This window comes from Elaeis guineensis, chromosome 8 (genome assembly GCF_000442705.2).
Source record: "Elaeis guineensis isolate ETL-2024a chromosome 8, EG11, whole genome shotgun sequence".
NCBI lineage: Eukaryota > Viridiplantae > Streptophyta > Magnoliopsida > Arecales > Arecaceae > Elaeis > Elaeis guineensis.
The window spans coordinates 11,070,354-11,094,072 of record NC_026000.2 but is presented as its reverse complement, the minus strand read 5'-3'; the positions used below and the strand labels follow the sequence as shown (position 1 = coordinate 11,094,072).

The following is a 23,719-nucleotide window of genomic DNA, read 5'->3' as shown; positions in this document are numbered from 1 at the left end:
GGGAAGACCATCGAAGAGGGAACGGGGTGGAAGTGGCTCGATCGTAGGAAGGGGGGCGGCATGAGCACATAGGGGGTACGAGCACCGATTGGGAGGAAGATTGTCGGGGAGGGGACGGAGGAAGTGGCATAGTCGCAGGAAAGGGGGACGGCATGAGCACGCACGGTGGCAGGCACAAGCATCGGTGAGGAAGAAAATCGTTGGGGAGAGAGGGAGTGGTGTAGTCGTAAGAAGGGGAGCGGTGCGAGTATGCGGGGAGTGGCTGGCCGGCACGAATGTCGGTGGGAGGAGACCACCAAGGAGGGGAGGGGGGCAAGCGGTGCAGGAGGTGAGGTGGGTGGAAGAGAAAAAAAAAAATTTAAAATATTTTTTATAATAAAATATTATTAAAAAAAGTACATAGTAATTGCCTTTTAGTTATTATTGCTATCTCATTAGCGTCGGTAGTTTTATACGTGGGGCCCGATCAAATTCTTCTAGATAAGGTGTTTTTTAGTCTAGCAGATCAGCAGGAGTGGTAAATCAAATGCCAACCCACTGATGGAAAACAAACGGCATGATAGAGCTTTGAAATAATCATTTTCAGCATAACAACATTTAAACCAGAATAAACACTATAGTTGATGTAACACATCAATTTAGAGAATATGAGTATATCGTCCAACATGCAAATGCCAAGTTGATCCAGCAACTTGCTTTTCTTAGTTGACAGTAAACTAAACATGTAGGAGTAGGAGTCATCCGTGGAAATATAATTTATCGCATCTAAATTATATATATATATATATATTAGAAGTTTTCACTTTTTTTTTTTTTTTGAGAAAATCTGTCCAATATTATTGACAATTAGTTATACATTGTTTCCCCCTGAGCCAAACTGCTAATAGGTATTTGGGTTAAATGCATTTCTTCAAGTTTGGTTTTGACCAATTAGAGCGCCAACCTGGTTATCTGGCATCCTCATAATCCTTTTTTTTTTTTTTTTGAGAAAAGACATCCTTATAATCCAACTTTAAAGAATTGCTAAACTGTACTGTGACTTCCTTGTAAAATTATAAACTATACATAGAGAACCGTATTAAAAAAACCCAGTGTCCTCGTAACAAGCGTAGAGAACCAGTTACAAAAACAATCAGAGAAAACAGAAATAAAAATATACAACTCTAACTTGTAAGCCATGATAATAACAGCAACCCATGTCTCGACTCAATAAGAATAAAAATAAGATACCATCAGAACTCGGCCGAGTTGGCACCCGATCCGTTCCCAAAATCCTTATACCGCCTTCGAAACGACACCAGCCCGTCCGACACGACGCTGCCGTCCTCGTCCGCCGCTGCCACCACGGCCTCCTCCTCCTCTTCCTCCTCTCCCCTCATCGCCCTCAGCGTCCGCCTCGCCATCCTCCTCCTGACCTCGCCGGCGCTCCCGGCCTCCGCCACCCTCATCAGCACCTTCTCCGCCCCCGCCGCCCGCGCTAGCCCCCGGAACCTCAGGCTCCCACGGCTCATCCCATACAGCGCCGCCACGCAGTACTCCTCCTCCGCGGCCGCTGCCTCCCCCCTCATCAGCCCCACCACCCCCGCCACCGCCCCGGCGTCCATCAGCGCCCCCCGCCCCTCCGCGCTCCCGGCCAGATTGCACACCACCATCAGCGCCAGCCTCCCCAAAGGCAGCCCCTTAACCTCCACTGGAACCCCCTCCTCCTCAGCCGCCACCGCTAGCAGCGCGGGAACGGCCCCCGGGGTCCTGGCGATCTTGGATCGGTTCGTTCCAGCTAAAGAGAGGTGGTAGAGCGCCATCCCGGCGTCCCGGCGGGCTCGGTGGCTCTCGGAGGAGCGGGAAAAGAGGTGGACCAGCGGGGGGATGGCACCGAGCACCCCGATTGCCACCCGGTTCGCGTCTTCCAAGGCCAGGCTAAAGATGGCCCCCGCCGCGTGGTCCCGCGCCTCCGGATGGCCGCCCTTGAGGGCGTCCACCAGCGGCGGCACCAACCCGGACCGAACGATCCGGACCTTGTTGGTCGCCTCCAGGGTCAAATTCACCAGCGCCGCGGCGGCGTTGACCTGGACGCCGGGGCACCAGGACATCAGCATCCGCCGGAGCGCCGCCAGAAGCCTCGGAGTACACAGCGCGATCCGCCGCTCCCTGCTCTCCCTGCTGGCCCGGCGAAGCGCGGCCAGCGCCGACTCCTGTTCGGAATCCTCGGAATCCATCAGCTTGACCAAAATCTCCTCTTCCAAACAATCAATCTCAGCACCAGCAGTAGATTTGGCAACATTAAACTCCTCCGAACCCAGCACCATGATGTCGGAAGAGGAATACGACGAACAGGAACGACAAGAAGACGAAGAAGTAGGCGGGGAGAACGAAGAAGAATTCTTCTGGGAGGAGCGCACGGACTGAGGTGGAGTATCCGGAGTCAACATCTCCTTCGATCCCCTTTCCAAGATTGGAGCCTTCTCACCATTCGAGACAGCCTCACCCACCGGTGGAGGCGGCGCCTCCGGCATGAGGCGGCGGACGAGGGCACGAGCGGCGTCGGGGGAGACGGGGAGGGGTGGGGGGAGCCCGGCGCGATCGCACCAGTGAATGATGGCGGAGCGGAGGGCGACGTTGGGGATGAGGAGGAAAGGGGCGTCTGGGGAGAGGTCGACGGCGGCTGCGAGGAAGTGAGGGATGAAGGCGAGGTCACGGCAAGCCTGGATGCAGCTCCGCTCGAAGGTCTGGCCCGAGGGGACGATGACGGGGTCCGCCATGATCGAGCGCGAGATGGGGCAGACGAACTCCATAGGCGTCTCCGTCGTCATGGACGACGACAACGAGGACGCTGGCGACCGGCGGAACGATAGTTTCCACCGAGGTTTCTTGCTTCCCATGCTCCCTCTCACACTCTTCAAACGACGCGCATTTATTCTCCGTTCCGCTCTCTCTTTTTGACATCAATTATGAGCCACATGAACCTGGGCCTTGGGAGAGATAAAGAGGAGAAGAGTGATAGAAATGAAGGAGGGTTCCGGAGGCACAAGGAGGTCTCTTCGGAACTTTTCCCCCTACGAGGATGATTAGGATATTGCAACAAACGAGATCACGATCGAAACAAACCTGGCCAGTAGTCCTTGCATCTCATCAACTACTTGTTCCCTTCTCTCTCTCTTCGATTTTATCATCTTTTGATATAAATTGATTCATTATTTAATCAGGGTAATTTCATATAATCATGGTGGTTGTTGATTAGAATAAGGGGTTCGGATGGTATCTTTCATGCAAAAGAATGGTTGATTTTCTTTGCAATGTTGTCCGGTGGATTATCATCTGCACAGGTCTCAAAGCACTATTCATCCATCTGCATTAGATGTCGAAGTAATAATTGCATGATCCAACGGCGGTTTCACACGAAGGAAGGTGATTCTTTCTTTCCCGCAAAAGATACGATTGCTGTTCTATAATACTAGCGCTGGGATTGAGACATTTGTTTTGAATGTTCAAAGGATCGAGTACGCTCGTGCCCAGCTAGTCAACAGCTCATGTTATGGGAAGACTTGGAAGCACTAAGAACAAAATGGTTGACTTGAGATGACCTGCCAATTTGGAAGTGGGTGTAATTTTGGCCCCTGCCTATATACTAGATTTTAAGATTTATAGTTCAATCATTTGTGCTTGCAAGAGTGCTCATATTGGAAACCGAGTTTCCCCTTTAAACTATGAGATGTGAAAAAACCATTAGAGATTTGTTTGCAAGTGTGCTCATACCGGATACCAGCCTTTCTTACTTATCTATAACCCTTGTTATTGTAGTACGTTGTTATTTAGGAACTCAAGATGACTTCTCAAATAAATGCCAAAGAGTTAAGGAGGTCGAAAAACTAAACAAGATCAGCAGAAGCACGAAAAATGATTTACACCTTATTTTTCATTCTTGGTAGATAATAGTTTTGCAAGGCTTTTTTAAAATAAATAAATAAATAAATAATCCTAGTGTGATAATTTTGCTTTAAAAATATGACATGATATGATTCCAACTATCTTTTGCACATAGGGAAAGAGTGATCTATTTTATAATCATGGCAAAACCTAAAGCAGCCATGTCACTGTTGAAAATTGCATAACTTAACAATTCAGCAAGTCTTGTTTTATTTAAACCTACATTGCTCACTGCAAGCAATTGAGTTTCATAGACTTAAGAGTTTTTTTTTTATAGATTAGTTCCTGAAATTTTTCATATTTGTATATTAATCCGTCTGTTTTCGTATTTATGTGAAAATCCTTGTAAAGTTCTCCAATTGTATGGTTTGGTCTTTCGTCTATTTTTCGTTAATCAAATCCTAGTTAAGTCTAACTAGAATTGTGGAAGGATAGATATTTCCTAGTTGGGACTTGGTTGCTAGGGGGACCAATGGTAGATGGGCATGAACTAAGGGATTGATTTGGTGTGAGAACTAAGGCTAGAAATATCTCGCATATATGAAATTAACTCCATCAAGAGAATAGGGGCAAAATATTGTGTTATTATCTAGTTGACTTGAGGAAGGCATAAGCAATATTTACAAGATTTCATGATTAAAATACAAATACAAAAAGATAAGGATTAATAAGAAAATATAGAAAATCTAGGGACTAATTTGTAAAGAACCCTAGACTAACACAAGAATTGAGTTTGAGAATATTGTTGTTCATTCTACAACCATTATGTCGGCTGCTCACTATTACTTTTGAATAATGCTCATAATAATTCATATTTCATGATGGTCATCTACCCTAATCGTTAAAGTGGGACATTAAGGCCACATGTTATCATTCATTCGAATTTTGGAGTCATATTTTTGCTTCTTACTATTAATCATCTAGATATTGAATATTTTGGAAAAAAATGTGTCTTTTTTCTTTTTTTTGGTGGAGGTGGGGTGGGGTGGGGTGGGGGGGTGGATGGGGGAGGGGGTGTTCTTAAATAGTGATATGTGCTATAAGTTCATTTCTTCAAAAATGGTTGCTCCTTGTCATAGGATTTCCAAGAATTGTTTGACTAGCAAGCAACACCACAAAAATAATGATGATGGTTGTTCATTAATGTGCAGATACAAACATCCAGAGTGCATTTTGAGCACTCAAAGAATCCATTGGTCCTAAGCAATTTAAATTGCTGGCATCTCTGCTAGTAGATGGCATAAGTTAGCTTTACATTAATGTGTTTGACAAATTAAATGATGGTATTACTTTACTATTTTTCCCCCCTTTTTGGATGGTGGGACAAGAAAGGAGAAAGGATGAAAAGAATAGGTAACCTACAATCATGCATGAAATAAGAAATGCTAAATAGCTACCAAATGGTGGAGACTCATGTCACATCCAATTTTGTGGACAACAATGTGGATGGTCGGTAAGATTATTTTAAGCTTGAATTTTTCAATGACATTCCATATTACTTATCCATGAAAGGATGTATTTAATAGTGTCTTAAATTGTTTATAATGAGTCAAAACAACTTGTCCAAAGCAGAGGTCGAATGGGTAGATGAGGAGTTTAAAAAGCACCAAGTGAATACATAGAAGGGATTGAGAATGATTTACATCCACTTTTTATTTTTTGAAAAACAGTGGATATTTATCATCAAAATTAATGCTTCTTAAGTTTCAATGTATTGACATAAACATGATCATTTCACCTTTACATAAGGACATGATCTTTGTGATTCCTAATATCCATCTTAAAGTAATTGCCAAGCAACCACATGCATGCATCATTGCTGACAATAGCATCTCAACATGTCATCAATTAATTGAATAACTGCAAGCAATTAAGCTATCTAGGCTACAAAATAATTATTGTAGCTCACAGCTTTTCTCTCTTTGTTTTGTGAGGAAGGGGGTGATGCGACCAATATGAGGGAGTCTGATTTTAATTTTTGCAGCTTGACGATAGAAGTTTCCTACCTTGTGATAATTATTAATTCTAAATGCTTAAATTTCATACACATGAAATAAAACTTCATCCATCACTATACTTTGCTGGAACAGATAGATCTTTTCACCATTGTCTTCATTGCCCCACGCTTTTGCCTTGATACCTACACTTGTACCTTGATCCAAAAGCACAATAATGAGAAAGCCCCAATAAATCATCATTAAGAACTCATGCGATGATTTCTCTTTTTCAATTTTCTAATCATCATTTCCACTTGTTGGTTAGATATGCAATTAGTTCATATGTTCAACCATGGCATTTGCCCGTCAAGAATTATTTGACCAATGGAAACACATGATGTCCAACCATTATGTTCTCCTTCTCATAAATGAATTCTTTGATACTAAAAAAGAAAGGCCTGTATATGCTCTTCACTTCTCCTTAGGTTATCAATGGTCTAGATTCATCTGCTCCTTTTTTTTTTAATTAATAGCTCCAAAATAATCAAATTCCATGATGGCATTCTAATTCCAACTATGGAAAGAGTCTCCCTGTCAGTGTCATCTTAAGTATTTGGTATGCAATGCCCCTACCAATGTCCCTGTCAGTTTGATTGAAGGGTGCTGGAGTTTGAAATCAGAATAGGAATAGATGATTTCGATTCTAATTTTTTAGTTGGAAGGAATCACATTCTAATTCTGATTCTGAGATGGAATAGAAATAACTTAATCTATCTAAAACTCCATCCTTACTCTTTCACAAGAATTCAAAGTTTTATTCTAATTCTGATTCTGATTCAACGAAATGGTTCAAGAGATTTAACCATTCCGATTCTGATTTCAATCCATTTTCAATTCTAATTTTGATCGCTAACCAAACACCTCCTTAGATGCTTTCACCATCCCAATTATTTGCTCTTACTGTTCTTTGCAGGGCTGCAGATAAATAATTTACGAAGAAACTCCCTTTTCCTCGTTACCTACCAACTTTCTACAATGACGAGTTGTTCCGCATTCTCCATCATTCAAAAGTAGTCATTCTTCCTATAACCAACTATTGTTGACCAGATCCAGTCAGCCTGGCATATCTTTCTTGCCCCCTATGCCGCCTCTGAACAATGGGAAACGGGTTTGTTTCTTTCCTCCAATGATCTCAGCTTGCTATCACAGTTTAGCCTTGAACGCTGCTCCGTGTGCTGAAGGATGTCAGCGTTTGCAAATTGCAACAACTTGTCAGGTGAATGGACTGCTATGAAGCAGACCCTCAACTATGTGCCGGATTTCAAAACATTAGGTCAATTCATCTTTTTCTTTATCCCATGACAAACAGAAAGTAGTTAAAATGCGTGAGCTTTATAGAGATCGTGCATCCAGGCTAGTTGACCAAGTCTTGTTCAAGCTCTACCTACCAACGTACTAATATATTATATAAGCTCTCCTTTTAGTTATCAAAACTAATTATTTGTCGGGTTTAATAATATACCTTAAATTCTCTCCAATCAAACTCAGTTTTTGAATTCAAATTATTTTTGTAATCTTCTCCTTATTTTTCTCTTAGTTTTTCTCTACTTAAATTCAAATTCAAATTTTAAATTTGAAATGTTGACGTGATCTTATTAAGGAAGATGATCTATCCAAATCAAAGATGATATAGATGAAGGTGATAAAATTACTGTATTGATAATCCTACATGATGACAGTGATCTCAAATCATCCTCCACTGTTCAAATTATCATCCAATTCAATGATGTAATACTCATTCTTGAGGTCGGAAATTCAAGATCACCTTTTTAAAGATAAAAATATCCTTTAGTTTAACAAAAAAATCTCGATATATCAATGTACCATTAATATATTATATTAATATTATATATCTAATATTATATTATATGATATTATATATTATATTTATGATATATATTATATTATATTTACATAATAAAAATATTTAATATATTACTTCTATTTATCTAATTTTTCTAATCAAAATAAACATTCATATTAATAAATAATATTTTATAAGTGTAAATAAAAATATAAATTTTACAATAATAATAAATATATTTTTATGAAATATATTAATAAATATATTTAATATTTTATTATAATATATTTTATATGATTAATAAATATATTTGTATGGAATATATCATAAGTAATTTTAGTATTATATGATCAGTGATCTTATATTTCTATAGAATGCCAAATAAGCTATTCATAGATATCTAGAGATATTTAATCACTGGATCATGATCTACCAAATACAGATCTTCGATCACTGAGGATCAAATCATCACGGTATTTGGATCATCAATGATTTTAGATCACCATGATCATCCCACTTCGGTCATCAAATACCCTTTATTTTTTATCTACAATCACCCTTTTATATATATATATATATATACTTAAAAGAAATTTCAACCTGAATCTTAGCCATCACAGTGTCTCTTTCAAAATTATTGTAGCCATTTGTTAATGAGGTGTTGTGGATGGTCTCGAAAGGCACGGGCGCGAGGAATTGAGCTGTGTGAAAGGGTCAGGCCTCCATCTTAGGCTGTCAATGCCAAGTGCTTTCTCCTTTGCTTTTGGGTCCCAAAGGGGTTGGGAAGCCAGCCAGCCACTAGCAAAAGATGCATGTTTTCTGTAGTAAAAGTTAGCTCCTCATTCCTATGAGGATGATCCCCTTTTCTTTTGTCTCTGATTGAGTGGCTTTTCCACTTTAGCTCTCGACTTTGTAATGCTCGCTTTCCTTGTATATATCTTCTTTCTTTTCTCGGATTCTAATAATGATGCCTGCTGATAAATCTTTTAAAGTGTGACCTTCTATGTTTATAATAGTAGGATAATTAAATCTTTTCTGGTAGAAATATAGTGGAATATATTTAAAGTCAGGTGGAGAATATATGAGCTACATGCTTTTTGTGATAAGATCGGTAGAAAGGGACAGATTGAATCGCCATAGTCAGAGAAGGATTTGTGGTGGCTGTTATCGGGAGAGAGGTCTTTAGGTTGCATGGCGCCAGCTGGTGATGGAGAGAGAGAGAGAGAGGTATATTATGTTCTCATGACTTGTCCCTTCCGCTTTGCTTGGCATTATCCTTGTGGATGGGCTGGAAATGTCCAAAAAGGCTATCAGAATAAAAATATCTATTATGATGAGAAAGTCTATTTGACATTATTTATTTTAATTATTATTTATAAATAAAAATTTAGTTGTATTTTAAAGACTGACATAATTTGCATAAAGAAATTGTATTTCGATAAAAAGATTAAGATATAATTGGGAAGATTAATTCAAACTAAATATATTGATATGAAAGGCATTGAGGGATCTTGAGCTCTAATCAAATCTCTCAAACAAGTCGGTCATGAAGAGCTAAAATTGAGCTTGAAATTAATCTTGAAGTTTGCTCGATCCCGAAATGAGCCAGGCTAGAGATAGAGCTTGCTTTCTAGGTATTGCTTGTTTGTATCCCTATTTCTTATGCTTGTTTGATGAAGGTGGTGGCTTATGGAGATGACATGTTTGAGAATTCACACAAGTGAAGCATGATTACAAGGATTGCTTACATGGTAATTAGTCTGATCTAGTTGTTGGAGAGCAGAAATCTTTATGATAGATTTGCTTTCCAGATTGGAAATAACACATCACATACATGAACAGGAGCCTATTAAATCATTTCCATCTCCAAACTTGTAATAAAAGTGGACTTCTATGGTTTATAGGACACTTTTCCAATGCATTTCAGAAAAACAAGGGACCTATTCCCATAAGCACTAAGCAGTTTCTTTTAAGAAGCTGCAAACACAAAGCTTTCTACTCTTCGATAAATTTAAATCGTATACATTCATTAAACTTAGATGAGTGTCTAAAGCTTTCTTTTCTATGAATATTTTGAAATTCCATAAGTAGTTTTTTTTTTTTTCTTGTGTGGTTGCTTTAAATTCCAGTTGCCTGAAGTGGGATGACCAAGCATTACTTTGGGAGTATGGAGCTGCAGGGCCTAAACTCACTGGTAAACTCATTAATCACCAGGATTTGGGTACCAGAGATCAAGTCTTTATCATAATTGATGATCTTAATGGGTCTTCAGACTGCCAGTTTTTATTTCTTAAAAATCAAATATATTTCTTAACTGTCAAAAGAATCATAAACCCAAAACTTCTTCTCTTGCTTCCATCTTATCCTCTTCTATCTCCTTTGTCTAAGCTGTTGCCTTCTCCTTCTCTATGTTGAGCTCCTCTAACCTTGCCCTACCCTTCTCTAGTTCTGTTCTTCCTCTTAAGACTCAAGTCCAACATCCTCTAATCCCCTACAATTGAAAAGCTTGGTTTTGATGGGACTAGAGTGTATATCTACTGATATCCAAAACTTACCTTTGCTCTAGTTCATCTAACGTGTCTAAAATCTTTTACGTGGGTCTAATCTGGTCCAATCCAATAAGCAATTGGATCGGAAATGCTAGGCCAAGTTTGAACAAGATCAGGCCCAGATCACTCAACAAAGTTGGCTGGGCCTGTTCGTACTAAAGCGAGTTGTTAAAGAACTAAAACATAATACTAATAGTACCATGGCAGTGTAAAATATAGCATCAAGTCAGACGGGAATCATATGGTCAAGGGCAGACATTTAGAATTCCAAAAAAAATATGGACAATTTTACAAGAGAATGTTATCCATGATTTTCTTTGGAATATGCTGTGAATTATTTGTTCAGCAAGATTATTAGTGACTTATTTAATGGAATAGTTTGAAGAGTTTTTTTTTTTTAAATATAGTTCAAGACAATTATTAGTTATTTCTTTGTACCAAAGAACATACATGGCATATCTTAATCTTCTTTTAGTTTGAAATCATGGATAGTCATAAAATCCATATCAATTATTAGATAAAACTGAAAAACTTTTAAATATTGTTCCTCCATGAATGCAATGGTCAACATCCCCTATGCTGAGTGTTTTTTGCAGTGCCAAGATGATGCATGCTTAGATGGGAGATACATCACCTATGTCAGAGGTAGATAGCTATTTCTCATCTCTCTTCTCCTATCTTATGTGGCTCCCGCCTTGTATTGCATGCCATCCTGTTTGGCATAGTTGAGAGATGGAGGATAGCCATCGATCTTTGAGATGGGTGACGTATTGCACTTGCCCATCCAAGTATGCAACACAATCTGGCAGAGGATGAAAACTCTAAATTTAATTATTTTATTATAAATATTTTTTTAGTATTGAAAACGGTTCTCACATTGAACATAACTGTTTTAAAAAACCTTTCACTTGAAAAAAAAAAAAAAATTAGTGCTTAGTTCTCGAAGTGCAAGTACTACTTTTGATCGGATGCAAAATCGAACGTAGGCCTGATTATGGATTGGATTTGAATCTAAAAATATCAAATTTTACATAAATTTGATCTAAATTTTGATTAAAAATAAATAAAATTTAGATTCGAATCCGGCTCGGATCAGCTCTAATCAGATGGACCCAAAATCATGTGCTATCGCTTTCCATATGTTCATTATAGAAGTGTCAACCAATAAAAGCAACTGAGAAATGCTCATTTAAAAGAACTAACATTTTTTTTCTTCCAACAAACCCATCAATAACTGCTAGAAGCATGAGAATTGTTGGGTGGATGTCTGGCCAGGACACCACCTCCCAAGATCCTTTCAGTACCACGCGATGCAGCAGGAAGAAAGAAGAAACAAAACAAAAGGAAAAACAATCAAAATACGTGGATCAGCCACAAAAAAGGGCTCGCCTCCATGGGGCATGCAAACTTCACTATGAAAAGAAAATTTTACAAGAGGAGACCTCACCCTCAACCCTTGTACACCCAATTCTCTCTCACCTGAAGTTCCCCTCACAAAAGCTCTATCTCTCTTGGAGACCCCCCTGAACCCCTGAAGAGCCTGGCGACCGTTGTCCAGGAGCCTCCTGCTCCTTCTCTCACAGCACACCCGCGCCTCTCTCTCTCTTCACGCTGGTTCGTACGGCTGTACGATGAAAACCCGAGCCCCTAACCTCTTCTGTTCGTTCTCAGGCTTTTTAAAGCCTTAAACATAGATTAGAGAGTGATTAGGAATCCTAAACATAGCCAAAAAACCCTCCTGACCGTCGGATCAAGACCGGGAGCGTCCTCGACCCTTAGATCGCGCTCCGATCCACGAAATAGAACTGTGGACCGCGAGAAACGCGTGGGAAACGCCCACGCGGTCCACAGGCCGGGCCGTGGACCACCCGGTCCACGGTGGACCGGGGATGGGCCAGCAGGCCGCTGGGTCGCGCGTCCCGCGCGGGCCTGGGCCTAGGTCGCGCGTCCCGCGCGGGCCTGGGACGCGCATCCCGCGCAGGCCCGGGTCGCGCATCCCGCGCGGGCCTGGGTCCCGCATCCCACGCGGGCCTGGGACGCGCGTCCCGCGCGCCGCCGCCTGCGGCCGTGCCGCTGCCGCCCGCCGCCGGTCGTTGGCGGTCCTCCGCTGCCTCGATTCTCGTGCCGACTTCAAAAGCTCGTATCTCCTCCATCCGAGCTCCGATTCAGGTGATCTTGATCTCGTTGGACTCCGTTTTTCACCGCGAACCTCGCTGTGGGCTCAATGTGGGCTGAATCTCGAGGCGTCAAATCTTAACAAGAATAATAGACTAAAAAGGATTGGGGAGATTTCACAATCACCAATCAATCCAAGGATTATTTTCAAAAGAGGCTTGGGGGTGTAACACTCGGATAAAATAGCAAAATCCTTTCCAAATGGTTGAGAAGAAAGGACAAGTTGATCCACCATTTCTTGTGTTGCTTGGTCACATAATGCACAGCGTCCAAGATTTTTTTCAATCATGCTTCCAAGTAATTCTTTAGTATTTAATTCTTTTTTCCAATAAAGCCATGGAAACCATTTAACTTTTAGAGGCAGATGAAGATTCCATATAGAGGAAGCAAAACTACCTCTTGTCCCCCTTGCATTAAGAAACTAATAAAGAGCAGCAGTAGAGAAAGATCCTTTATCTCCAAGATTCCAAACCATCCTATCTTCTTGTTGGTTTAGAGAATATTGGACGAGAAGGCGTGACAGCTGAATGAATTGGGAGCATATCTAAAAGGAATGATGAGATGTGGGTATGACCTTCCAGGACGTATTTCTAGAGTTGAAATAGCCAGGCACCATTGTCAACACAATTTCAAGACAGGTCTGGTGCGGGTCAAAGGCTTGCTTATCCAACATAATCTAGATGTCTATGGTGCAGCCTATAACTAACACCAATCTAAGATTATGATATGTTAAATAATTTCAAACAAAATATAATTTTCTGTTTTCTTTTTCGTTTTTTCGGAGAGGAGAAAGAAAAGGAAGATGGGCAGTGTCTATCATAATTTATTGAGATTATGACTTATAGTGGAGGCAAGATTTTAATCATGTCCTTTGGGTCAACACCCTTGCGAAACCCAATACAATTTATTATGTAAAGCTTAAATCCTACTTAGATCAACCTAATCCAATCTAATTTGATCTTATCTAAATTGAATTTAAGTTAAAAATTTTTATCCACATTAACTTTGATTTTACTCTTTCATGTCAATGTCTATCATCCATTTGAATTGAGAATTGTTTGGTTGTGTTACATGCGAGCTGACTCTCAGCCCACTCCATCCTTGCTCATTTGGATGCTTAGCTACTTTTGTTATATCTTACATGATTTGCTCTTTTATAAGATCCACTCTATATGGTATCAATATAGTGGAAAACTAGAAAAGAGCACTTCTATGAAGTAAAACTTAATTTATTGGTTCTTCATGTCATTACTTATTGATGCCAAAATAAATATATCAAAGTTTTGAGAAGATAAAAAAGAAAAATTAGGAATCAGTGGTACTATCAATTTTATTATGAATTATCTTTTTTGAGAAAAAAATATAGGCAACTCAAAAGTGCTATATCGTGTACCAACAATTGTATTTTCAATACATGTCTAAACTAACATCAGTGGCCAGGACAAATGCATGTGATGCTTTAATTTCTTTAAATATTTATATGTTTAAAGGGTCTACGCATGCATTTCCTTATCAAGAGTGGAACGCACAGTGTATCTTGTGGACCAAGAGTGCTTTTATGAACAATGGTTCTTTCACACAGGCACACACACACATAAAAAAAATAAAAATTAAAAAAAATCAAGTCAAATGAAATATATATATATATATATATATATATATATATGATCCAGTAGTGGTTATTCAGATGCTAGCTATTCTAATGTAAATATTACATGTTTGAGCTTCATTATTTTGTTTTCCCTTTCAAATACAAAATAATCAGTGTTAAACAACACAATTATGGAAAATAAGAATGAAATATATTTAAATCAAAGAGATCATGCAATTCCTGCTATCCCTAAATAGTTGAGATAATAAATAAAACCTTCTTATGAAAATATTTCATATTGTTATTGCCATTAGCTAGATCACATTAGGTCAGACATATTGGAGTTCCACATGAAATTTATGATAGAATTCTAAGAAAAGCTGGCTTTGTCTATTAAATATGGGAGCGAGGAAGGTCCCAAAGTTTTGTTCAAACCCAAGTTCTACGCAAAATAAAGTCTCTCATGCAACTAATAGCGTGCATAAAAGAGCAGCACAGAAAAAGGTCACCGTCAACTAGGCAACTATTTTCATCACCAAAAAAAACTTAGGCACCTATTTCATGCGAGATCTACCATCACTAGATTTCTTTAGAACCGGATCAGCACAAAGAGCTCAAGAAGAAAGTGAGTAAAGAGCCAACCAATTCTCGACACGTACATGACATTCCGAACGCATCAGTATTAGGAAAAGACAAAAAGAAGAACCAGTCAATCAACCGTCCTCCATTTCAACAAGCGTCCAATCTTGCACGGCCCGGATGTTTCCAAGTTGGTGAGCTGTCGGACGAACCGACATTAATTTCCCCCGTATGGGCCTTCGAATCCAGCCAGGCCAGACATAACCTACGGGGCAAGCGATACGAAACTGTCTCTCAGTTAAACCAAGTACATGTAAACAACTTTCTATGCTCAGTAATAAATCCACCGTCAAATACGCAGCCGGGAAGCATTTGACGGCAGATCTGTCATCACGCATATACGTTATATGCGCACTCGAAGATCTAATAATTATGCTTTCGTGGAGCGGCTCGATCACGGAGAGGGACCGTTTAACAGCACCACTGTTCCTGGGGATCAGGACAAGCGCAACTCTCTTCCCCCTTCTCCCCTCCAAATTCTCGCTGTCTTCTTGGTTTCGCCCCGCTCCCCCCCCCCCCCCCAACTCGTCCTCCCCGTTTCCTTGTATTCCTTGGCTCGAGCTCGAAGGCCGTCGAGGTGGTGCTTCTTCCCCCCTTTCTCTCGTCGGCGGCATCGCGGAAGCCTGCGTTCCCTCTCCTCGCTTCGAGATTGGTTTCGAGATGAGAGATCGGGAGGCCGCGAATTGCCCTCTTTAGATCCGTGCTCTCCGGTGGGAATCATCGGTGTCGGGTAGCTCTGTGGGATCTGAGTCCGTTAGGGTTAGGGTTGTTTGCTTGGTTTCTCGAGGGAAAGGGAGGGAAAGGGAGGGGGAGGAAGGGAGGGAAAGGGAGGGGGAGGAAGGGAGGGAGTATGCCGGCGCGGGGATTCTCTTCGTCGAAGTCGGAGAAGAAGGGGAATGCCGCCGCGAAGCAGCAGGAGAGGAAGGACCCGTATGAGGTTCTTGGGGTGGGTCGCAATGCCACGGATCAGGAAATCAAGAGCGCGTACCGAAAATTGGCTCTCAAGTAGGCTCCCGTAATTTATCCTCTCCCACTTAGGTTTTCTTCATTTTTTGGTTCTAATCCAGTAAGTGAAAATATTAGAACATCGTACATGCAGGGTTTACGGCATTGGAAACACAGGCAAGTGTTTGCGTAGTAAATAAGAGACAAATTATTAGTCTGGACTATGTTTGTTCACTTTATGGTGAAGGTCAGGAATAGCACCACTAACAAATAATATAAGAGCAAACCAATTGAGAGATGATGTACGAATTGTTTACAGCATTCTTGTCACACAATTCTATGTTGTTTGAATGGTCTGATGCTTATGGTTCATAATATATGCACAAATGACTATGGAACTTTCTTTTAAATCATCGTTATTAGCAAATGATGATTTGAATAGCCAAACCCTAATGCTTTAAAGAGGCTTAATGATTGTGATGATGATTAAAATTTTATATCAAAATAAATATTTTTTTTGATGATTAATCATCGTCTGGTGTTCAAAATTGCCTTGTTATTGTTTGTTGCTTGCTTTTCAGGTACCATCCTGACAAAAATGCTAACGATCCTGTAGCAGCTGATGTATTCAAGGAAGTCACGTATTCATACAATATCTTGTCAGATCCAGACAAACGGCGTCAGTACGACACATCTGGTTTTGAGGTAATTTATGTAGGTGTATGCAGAATATGTTTAGATTGTATTTAGTCCAAAAGATTAGTCATTTCTCTCCAGACGTTAGGCTGCTTATTAAATTTTCCTAGACATCCACTGTGGTTCTTTATCGTGTTTATCAGAATTTCTTGTACTTCTGACTCCTCCGATGAATATCATGTTCAGCATTCTAGCCATTTTCTTATATGAAATTATGGCACTGTAAGTTTCCTTCATCCAGGCTCTTGAATCAGATGGTCAAGAAATGGAACTTGATCTGTCAAGTCTAGGTACTGTGAACACAATGTTTGCTGCACTTTTTAGGTAAAAGTGGCTTCAGCAGAAGTTAGTTGCTTAATGTTCTGTATCTTCTCATATTTCTATGCATTACGCTGTGATCTTCTATTATCATATCTGTTTCATGTGTATTACATGTCAGTAAACTTGGCGTGCCAATTAAGACTACGGTATCAGCAACCATATTAGAGGAAGCACTGAATGGCGCCGTAACCATTAATCCACTTCAGTTGGGGCAATCTCTGTTCAGAAAGGTGAGGCATTGCTCTGTTCTTCTTGTTTTTGCAATTATTACATCTAAGTCAAGGGGATCTCTGAATGTTTCAATACTGCACAGGTAGAAAAGCAGTCTGCTCATTTTTATTCTGTAGAAATAACAGAGCAGGAGGCAAGGATGGGGTTTGTGTGCCGAGTGCATTCAGCTGATAAAAGCAAATTCAAGGTCATATAACAACGTTCAACTATATTCTAGTATAACAGCTGTCAATCTGTTGTTTTTTAACCACATTAAGGTTCTGCATGTGATTGTTTAAAGTTTGGTGAAACATAATTATCCTTTTAAGCATTATAACAATATTTAGAGTGAAATTAGCTATAACTCTACTTCAGTACACTAAAATACCATATACTGATCCAGTAAAGTTTGGATGAGTTCTATAAATGAGGTGTCATTGTAATGTCAGGTGCTTTAGTGTTTTGTTTTGTCAGATATTTTAACTATGTAGAGGGTCCTTTCTGTTTTTTTGTTCTTATTTTACTATAATTTGTGAACAAAAGGGTAAGTTCAGGGAGTTGAATATTTACATAAAGAAATTATATGAAAGTTTAGTCTCTTATATGAGGAGCAAGTTGTTGAGTTTGCCTTAAGGTAAGAGTTCATGACTTTTATTCAAGTATAAAATGGATGAAAATGTGAAAAGGTGAAGAACAAAAATGGGGAATGAATAGAAACGGAGGGATAATAGAGAGGCTCCCAGAAGATATTTTGTTTCTTTCAAAAATTGATTATCTATTAAAGTATTTGGATCTTCCCTTGTTTCTAACATAAAAACACAATTAAATGGCACCAAGGGCGGTCTTGTAGATCCAAAACCTTTCTAATGCAACCTTTCATGAAAGAAGAAATCCTGTAACAAAAATTTACTATAAATATGACCCAATGATCAGTAGCTTTCTTCAATAAATCAGGTGGCTAGCTTTCTAGCCTCCAAAACTGTTTAAAAAAAAAAAAGACTCAGTGTGAACTGAAATATAGACCTTGCTAGAAGGATTCCTAAGATCCAAAACTAATTTTATGGATTTTAAGGTAACACTCTACAAGCACTTCCTTACTTTCATCCCCTAAATAAATTTGGAAATGTATAACAATTATATTTCATCATACACTTTTTGAATCTCCTTCAAGCTCTACACAAAGAAGCACCACATGACACCAAAAGACAATTTTGATAAATCCAAAACCTTCTTAATCCAACTATCGCAAAAATAGGACTCTTTTTTGACATAAACATTTTAAAATTAGGACTCCAAATTAAGGAAAACTTCAACTATTCTAATCAAAAGGGTTTCCCAATTAACCAATATTTAGACTCCCTAGTTTGGGGACTTTCACACTAGATTCTTTAAGCATTTTTGTGATACATGACCCTTTCAAATCAGCTATACATAATGAAATAAAAGAAACAACCTAATTTATAATTTACAACAGTTTTGGATGTGGAAGCATGGCTTTCATCAATTTTGGAATTTGAGTTGCCTAGGTGGATTGATATAAATTTATCTTGTATTGTAAATTATGAAAACTTAATCATCTAGTTGCTGCATTTCATAGTGATACATGGTATAGGGATTTAAAAGGCATGAAGGTTATATATGATAAACTTGTGGCAGAACTAAGATTGACTCTGAAAAACTGTAAACAGTAGAGGATGCATGATTGAAAGCGAGGATTGAAAATGCAAGGAAGTGAATGCTGGATGTAGGCTACAACTCCGGAAGGTTGAGTCGGGTTGAGGGCAAACCTAACCCAACCTTGCCTCCATATCTCCCAACCCTAGCCCAAATCAACCAGGGTTCGGTGAGGATATCTCTAACCCAACCCTATTTTAAGTTAAATCTGGTTGGATCATGTTAGTCAGGTTAGTCAAGTTAGATCCGATTGAATAGGAATTTTAAGATAGAGGAAATATTTGAGGCATTCTTGTTGGATTAATATTTACTGGATTTAGGTCTCAACTAATCATCAATTTCAATAGCACACTTATCCATAATTTAACAAGACAAAGGATATAACTATATAAACATATAAATAATATATAAAAAATATAAATATGAATTGTCTACTTATTTGTATATTGGGTTGGGTCTAGTCAAGTCGGGTTAGGTCAGGTTGGTTAGTTTCATGTGGGTTGGGTTGGTAGGGTTGAAGGCCAACCCTAATCCAACACTACTTGAGGCTGGGTTGGGATTTTTGAACCCAAGCTGAACTCATATATGGAACATCAATACAATCCTACCAAAGAAGTGGGTTGGGTGGCTGGGTTGAGGTTGTCTCCAGCCCAAGTTGCACCCCTAGCTTGGAGTGGAAGAAGATTTAAAAGCAGATGTGGCACCCTAGTTGAACAATTCCTGCTATTAAGGATTAATGGTCATTAAGAATGTCCGAGTAAAGCAGCAGAATTTCATGATGCCTTAGTAGGCATTTTTAAATTCTTTATATGCATTGTCTGAATGTGAAACTTGGATTGGAGCCGTTATAATAGGTGTAATATATTTTTTACAACTAACCAGACCACCAGGGGAATTTATCTTTTGCCTGTCAAATGTGGCTGTTCTATTGTTAGAAATAGAGGAAATAGGGTTTATTCTGAACTAAGCTTGCCAAGTGCGCCTTTCTTTTTCTTATTATGGATTCTTCCAACAATATTCTCCTCCATTTCTAGCATCAATTGTCATTACTTCTTCACTCCATTCATTGCTTCTGATGTCTTCAAAGTCAAACACATCTTCAGCTTAGCTATGTATGTGGTAAGGCCAGATTGCTCAAGTATATACTTACCTAATGACTTAGACTCAATTTTCAAAAAAAAAAGAAATTTAAAAATGAGTCATCTCATGCATTTGATTCTGGCTGTGTGGATGTAGTTAAAGGAGAATTTATTTCCACATGCAAACTGTACTATTCGTCTGTGCTTTTTAAGTTGCGTCTGAAGAATTTAATTTGTCAGAAATCAGATAATGGCCATTAGCTCTAGTGGTTCCATTGCACTTCCAGATTGTTTTTTACTCAGATGTGCTATATTTGCTTGCAGCTGTTGTACTTTGAGCAGGAAGAGAATGGTGGATTGAGCCTCGCATTACAGGTAGGGAATCCTGTTGTCATGCAAAAACTCGTGTCAGAGCTACTGTTGACAAATGCTTAACCTTTTTCCTTTTTTTTTTCTCCTTTTGGTCTTTTCCTTTACTCTATGTGGCTTAATTTGACATTAGTTGTGTAAAACTATGTCGAATTTTGCAGTTGGCTCATTCTAGGTAGATATAATTTGTGCTAGGATGTTCCAGTTGTTGTGAGGTTCTAACTCATCATGTGAAATTTGAAACAAGAAGGTTGGAAAATGGATAGTTTCTTTCCTTCAGTGGAATAAAGGATTTTGGATAACGTGTTTCAAAACATACCGATCTCAGTTACAAAATGCATTTGCAATTCTGTCTACAAAATGCTGCAAAATTTTGAGAGCCCGTGGACATGTCTCAACATTTCCAAAGTGTTTATTATGGTCTTTACATCTGAAGACCATGGATCCAAATGCCAGCTGACACTTCCCATGCCATTTTAGTAGGGGCATCTAGCCTTTTGGTTATATTTTCCATTTCTCATGGTAGGCCAATCCTGCTAAAGTCTAATTCCATTTCTCAGTGGAGCTGTAATTAAGAAATCAAATAAAAGACAAGATTATATGTTAATAGATATATCAATAAATCGTATTTATTTCTAAAAAAAGTAAATTGGATTTTGTGTATTTTATTTTTATTGATTTCATAATTTTTAAGATTATGTTGATAGATAGGCTAGTTTAAAATTCATTTGATGTGCCATTGCATCAAATAGCATAATGATCCTCTTAACACTCCCCCCCCCCCTCCAACAAAAAAAATAAATTAAAAAAATCCTGGTTCCATCCTTGACTACACTGTTTTCTTCTACATCTGCATTTTCTGAATTTTCTTATTTTGGCCATCTCTTGTTCTTACCTCCAAGTCATTATTTGGGACTCACCACTGATCCCTTTATCATTTCTATGATGCTGGTAGAGATTTGTAGAACCTTGTAAGACCCCAATCTTCTTTGCTCTTCTTTTAAACTCATTTAGAATCACAAGATTAGCCTTGTTTCTCTTACCAAGTGGGTGAAACTTGGTTTTAACCCTATGGCCCTTCTTTGACTATCGGTGTTCTAGTTCTTGGTTTAACCTACAGGGGTTTCAGTACCTCCTAACCACAGACAATCAGCATCTGCTGTAAGTGACCAAAGCATCTAGTCAATCGGCATTGGGGCAAATATCTGGAGTTTCACCGACAAGTCCATCTTGATGACTAATATGTACCCTATTATTTCTGCAGCTCAACTAGGTCTCTCACTTTGTTATTGTCCTACTTCAGTTCTCACCAACTCATCATATTGATTAGGATATAAATTTTGCATCATGACATTTATGGTGCTCTCTGTTCATCTTAAGACACCAATTGATAGAAAAGTTGTTGATGTATTGGTACTGACAAAATGGTAATTCATCTATATGGATCTTTCTTGCTGTAACAAGTTATACTGTGGAATAGGAAATGCCTGTACGGAGTTTTTGAAAGATGTTTGTCAACTATTTCTTCATTGATATTTTTCAAGTACAAGCTTACTTGATATCCATTTGCAACAGCACATGTTTGTCATCATCATCATCATTCTGACTAGCTGCAACCTTTTATCAAGCAGAACCACCTTTTATGGAATGTTGCAGACAAATACACAGAATAGTAGATATGATCCAGCATGTCCCATATTCTGATTGAAAGGACTGATAATATTTGTGGATTAGATTTAGTTGGTAGGATGCACATATCTGACATACAGTCTGGTGCAGGAAGACAGTATAAAGACAGGAAAGGTTACTTCTGCAGGAATGTTCTTTCTCTGTTTTCCTGTTTACCGATTTGATCATAGTAACTCGGTGAGAGGATATCTTCTGAAAACTTTACAAGCAAATTTTAGTCTTCCAAAGCCCTGTGATTTTTTTTCCCCTCTTAACTTGAATATTTCATTCTCCTAGATGGCAATTGCGAAGGATCCTGATGCTGCCTTCTTCAAGAAATTGGATGGATTCCAACCATGTGAAATAAATGAGCTGAAAGCTGGCACCCACATATTTGCTGTCTATGGTATGCTGCTTATATCATGCTCTGCAGGCATGCTGGTTTGCCGTCATGGAATTCTATAGCTTTTGATGGTAAGCTTTATATTTTGTCTTCAACAATCTTTTGCAGGTGATAACTTCTTTAGAAATGCAAACTACACCATAGAGGCCATGTCTGCTGAACCATTTTCAGCTGAAAAGGAAGAACTCCGAGATGTGGAGGCAAAAATTCTAACCAAAAGGGCAGAAATATCTAAGTTTGAGACTGAGTACAGAGAGGTTTATTGTTTCTACTGAGTGCATTTTAACTTGTATGATTTTTCTTTTTTCCCCAACATTTACCTTTTAATGGTGGCATTTCTGCATTCTGTGTTTGACAGGTATTGGCGAAGTTCACTGAGATGACAAGCAGATACACAGAGGAAATGCAAGCAGTGAGTTCAGCCTATTGTAATTCTGGTTCAGTTGCTCCATTTGTTTTAATCCCCATTGACCGTACAATGTCATATTTCTTGTTGGTTGCTGCTCTAGATAGATGAGCTCCTAAAGGAACGGAACACCATCCATGCCTCCTACACGACCATTTCACCTCTAAAGCGGAATTCTAGTAGTAGCAAGATCAGAGCTTCATTTAGGGGGTCTAAAAGTGAAGATGACCGCCAAACAAGAGAAAAGAAGCCGAGGGATCGTCCAAAAAGGCGGAAATGGTTCAATATTCACTTAAAGGTGGACAAGCGGAAACCCTGTTGAAAAAGGTGAGAGGTGTACATGAAAAAAAAAAGAGGTGAGAGATTGTTCAGCTATTTTGTCCTGCTTTAGTTTCCTCGCCTTTGCTTACTATGTTTTCGTTTACAGTATCTGAATACTCACGTTTATGCTCAGTAGTTACCTGAGTGAAATCTGTTGATCCTGTCTTTCTTTTGTTCTTTCCTTACATTCCTTGCCATTATTTGTTTCTATTCAAGGGTTCTGAATTTATGTTGGCAAAGAGAAGATTTGGAAGACCTTTTGCTGGCTTAGTTTTTTTTCCATTTGGTCTCTGCTCTGGCTTTAGGTTGAAGTGGGATTGATGATGTATCAAATGCTAGAACTTCCGAGATCCGCCTACATGTTCAAATTTTTTATCGTTTCCAGCTCTCGAGCATGGGCAGATTAATCGTACTCGGATGGCATGTCTTTTTTTCCTTTTCAGTTTTTATCTCTAGGCAGTTCTAAACGTGAATTGTCCTTCCCGTCGTGTTACTTCGTGAATGCCTTGGCCGGTCTTATAGGAGACTATCAATCAATCAGATTCTCCCCTCCTCTCTGACGAGAGAGGCATTGTGCTTATCTACAGAGCAGCCAGGTCGAGGCTACTGGGCATCACCGATTTGAGCAGTTTCTTTTGCTGAGGCTCTTGACCATTCTTTAGCTAAGTAGACCTGGAAGTATAATTAGGTTTTCAGGACCTGACATGGTATGCGTTTTCTTCAAGACAAATCGAGTTTTAGCCAAGACTTGAGGCCTCAACGGCCGGACGCAAACCTGTAAGCCGTTCCGGGAAGGTCAAATCGTCTAGATCCGCTATGAAGCTGGACTCAGATCCATGAGAGAACGAATAGATCAAGGTCCGAACAATGGAGCACAGGCCACAAACCTGGTCTCGCAAATCTGTTTGTCGAAATGGGGGAGTCTCCCAACCAGGCAATGTATGTTTA

The 23,719-nt window shown here is 39.3% G+C and overlaps 2 protein-coding genes across 4 annotated transcripts; one reads left to right on the top strand and one right to left on the bottom strand.

The window, feature by feature from the left end:
- Positions 1-1,020: 1,020 nt before the first annotated feature.
- LOC105050287 (U-box domain-containing protein 38) lies at positions 1,021-3,152 on the bottom strand. The gene has a single exon (XM_010930246.4). It carries the CDS (start codon positions 2,877-2,879, stop codon positions 1,233-1,235), a length of 1,647 nt encoding a protein of 548 aa, XP_010928548.1. The 5' UTR covers positions 2,880-3,152; the 3' UTR covers positions 1,021-1,232.
- Positions 3,153-15,215: 12,063 nt separating this feature from the next.
- Positions 15,216-22,956, top strand: LOC105050288 (chaperone protein dnaJ 16). 3 transcript variants are annotated; one of them, XM_010930247.4, is made up of 11 exons: positions 15,216-15,684; positions 16,206-16,329; positions 16,562-16,644; positions 16,760-16,871; positions 16,955-17,059; positions 19,929-19,979; positions 21,753-21,839; positions 21,939-22,047; positions 22,153-22,301; positions 22,403-22,456; positions 22,554-22,956. In XM_010930247.4, the coding sequence occupies exons 1-11, from the start codon at positions 15,530-15,532 to the stop codon at positions 22,770-22,772; spliced, it is 1,248 nt and encodes a 415-aa protein (XP_010928549.1). In that variant the 5' UTR covers positions 15,216-15,529; the 3' UTR covers positions 22,773-22,956. The 3 variants fall into 3 exon arrangements, with proteins under 3 accessions (XP_010928549.1, XP_073098460.1, XP_010928550.1); XM_073242359.1 differs by having other exon boundaries at positions 15,471-15,694; XM_010930248.4 differs by lacking the exon at positions 16,955-17,059 and having other exon boundaries at positions 15,472-15,684.
- The last annotated feature ends 763 nt before the right edge of the window (positions 22,957-23,719 follow it).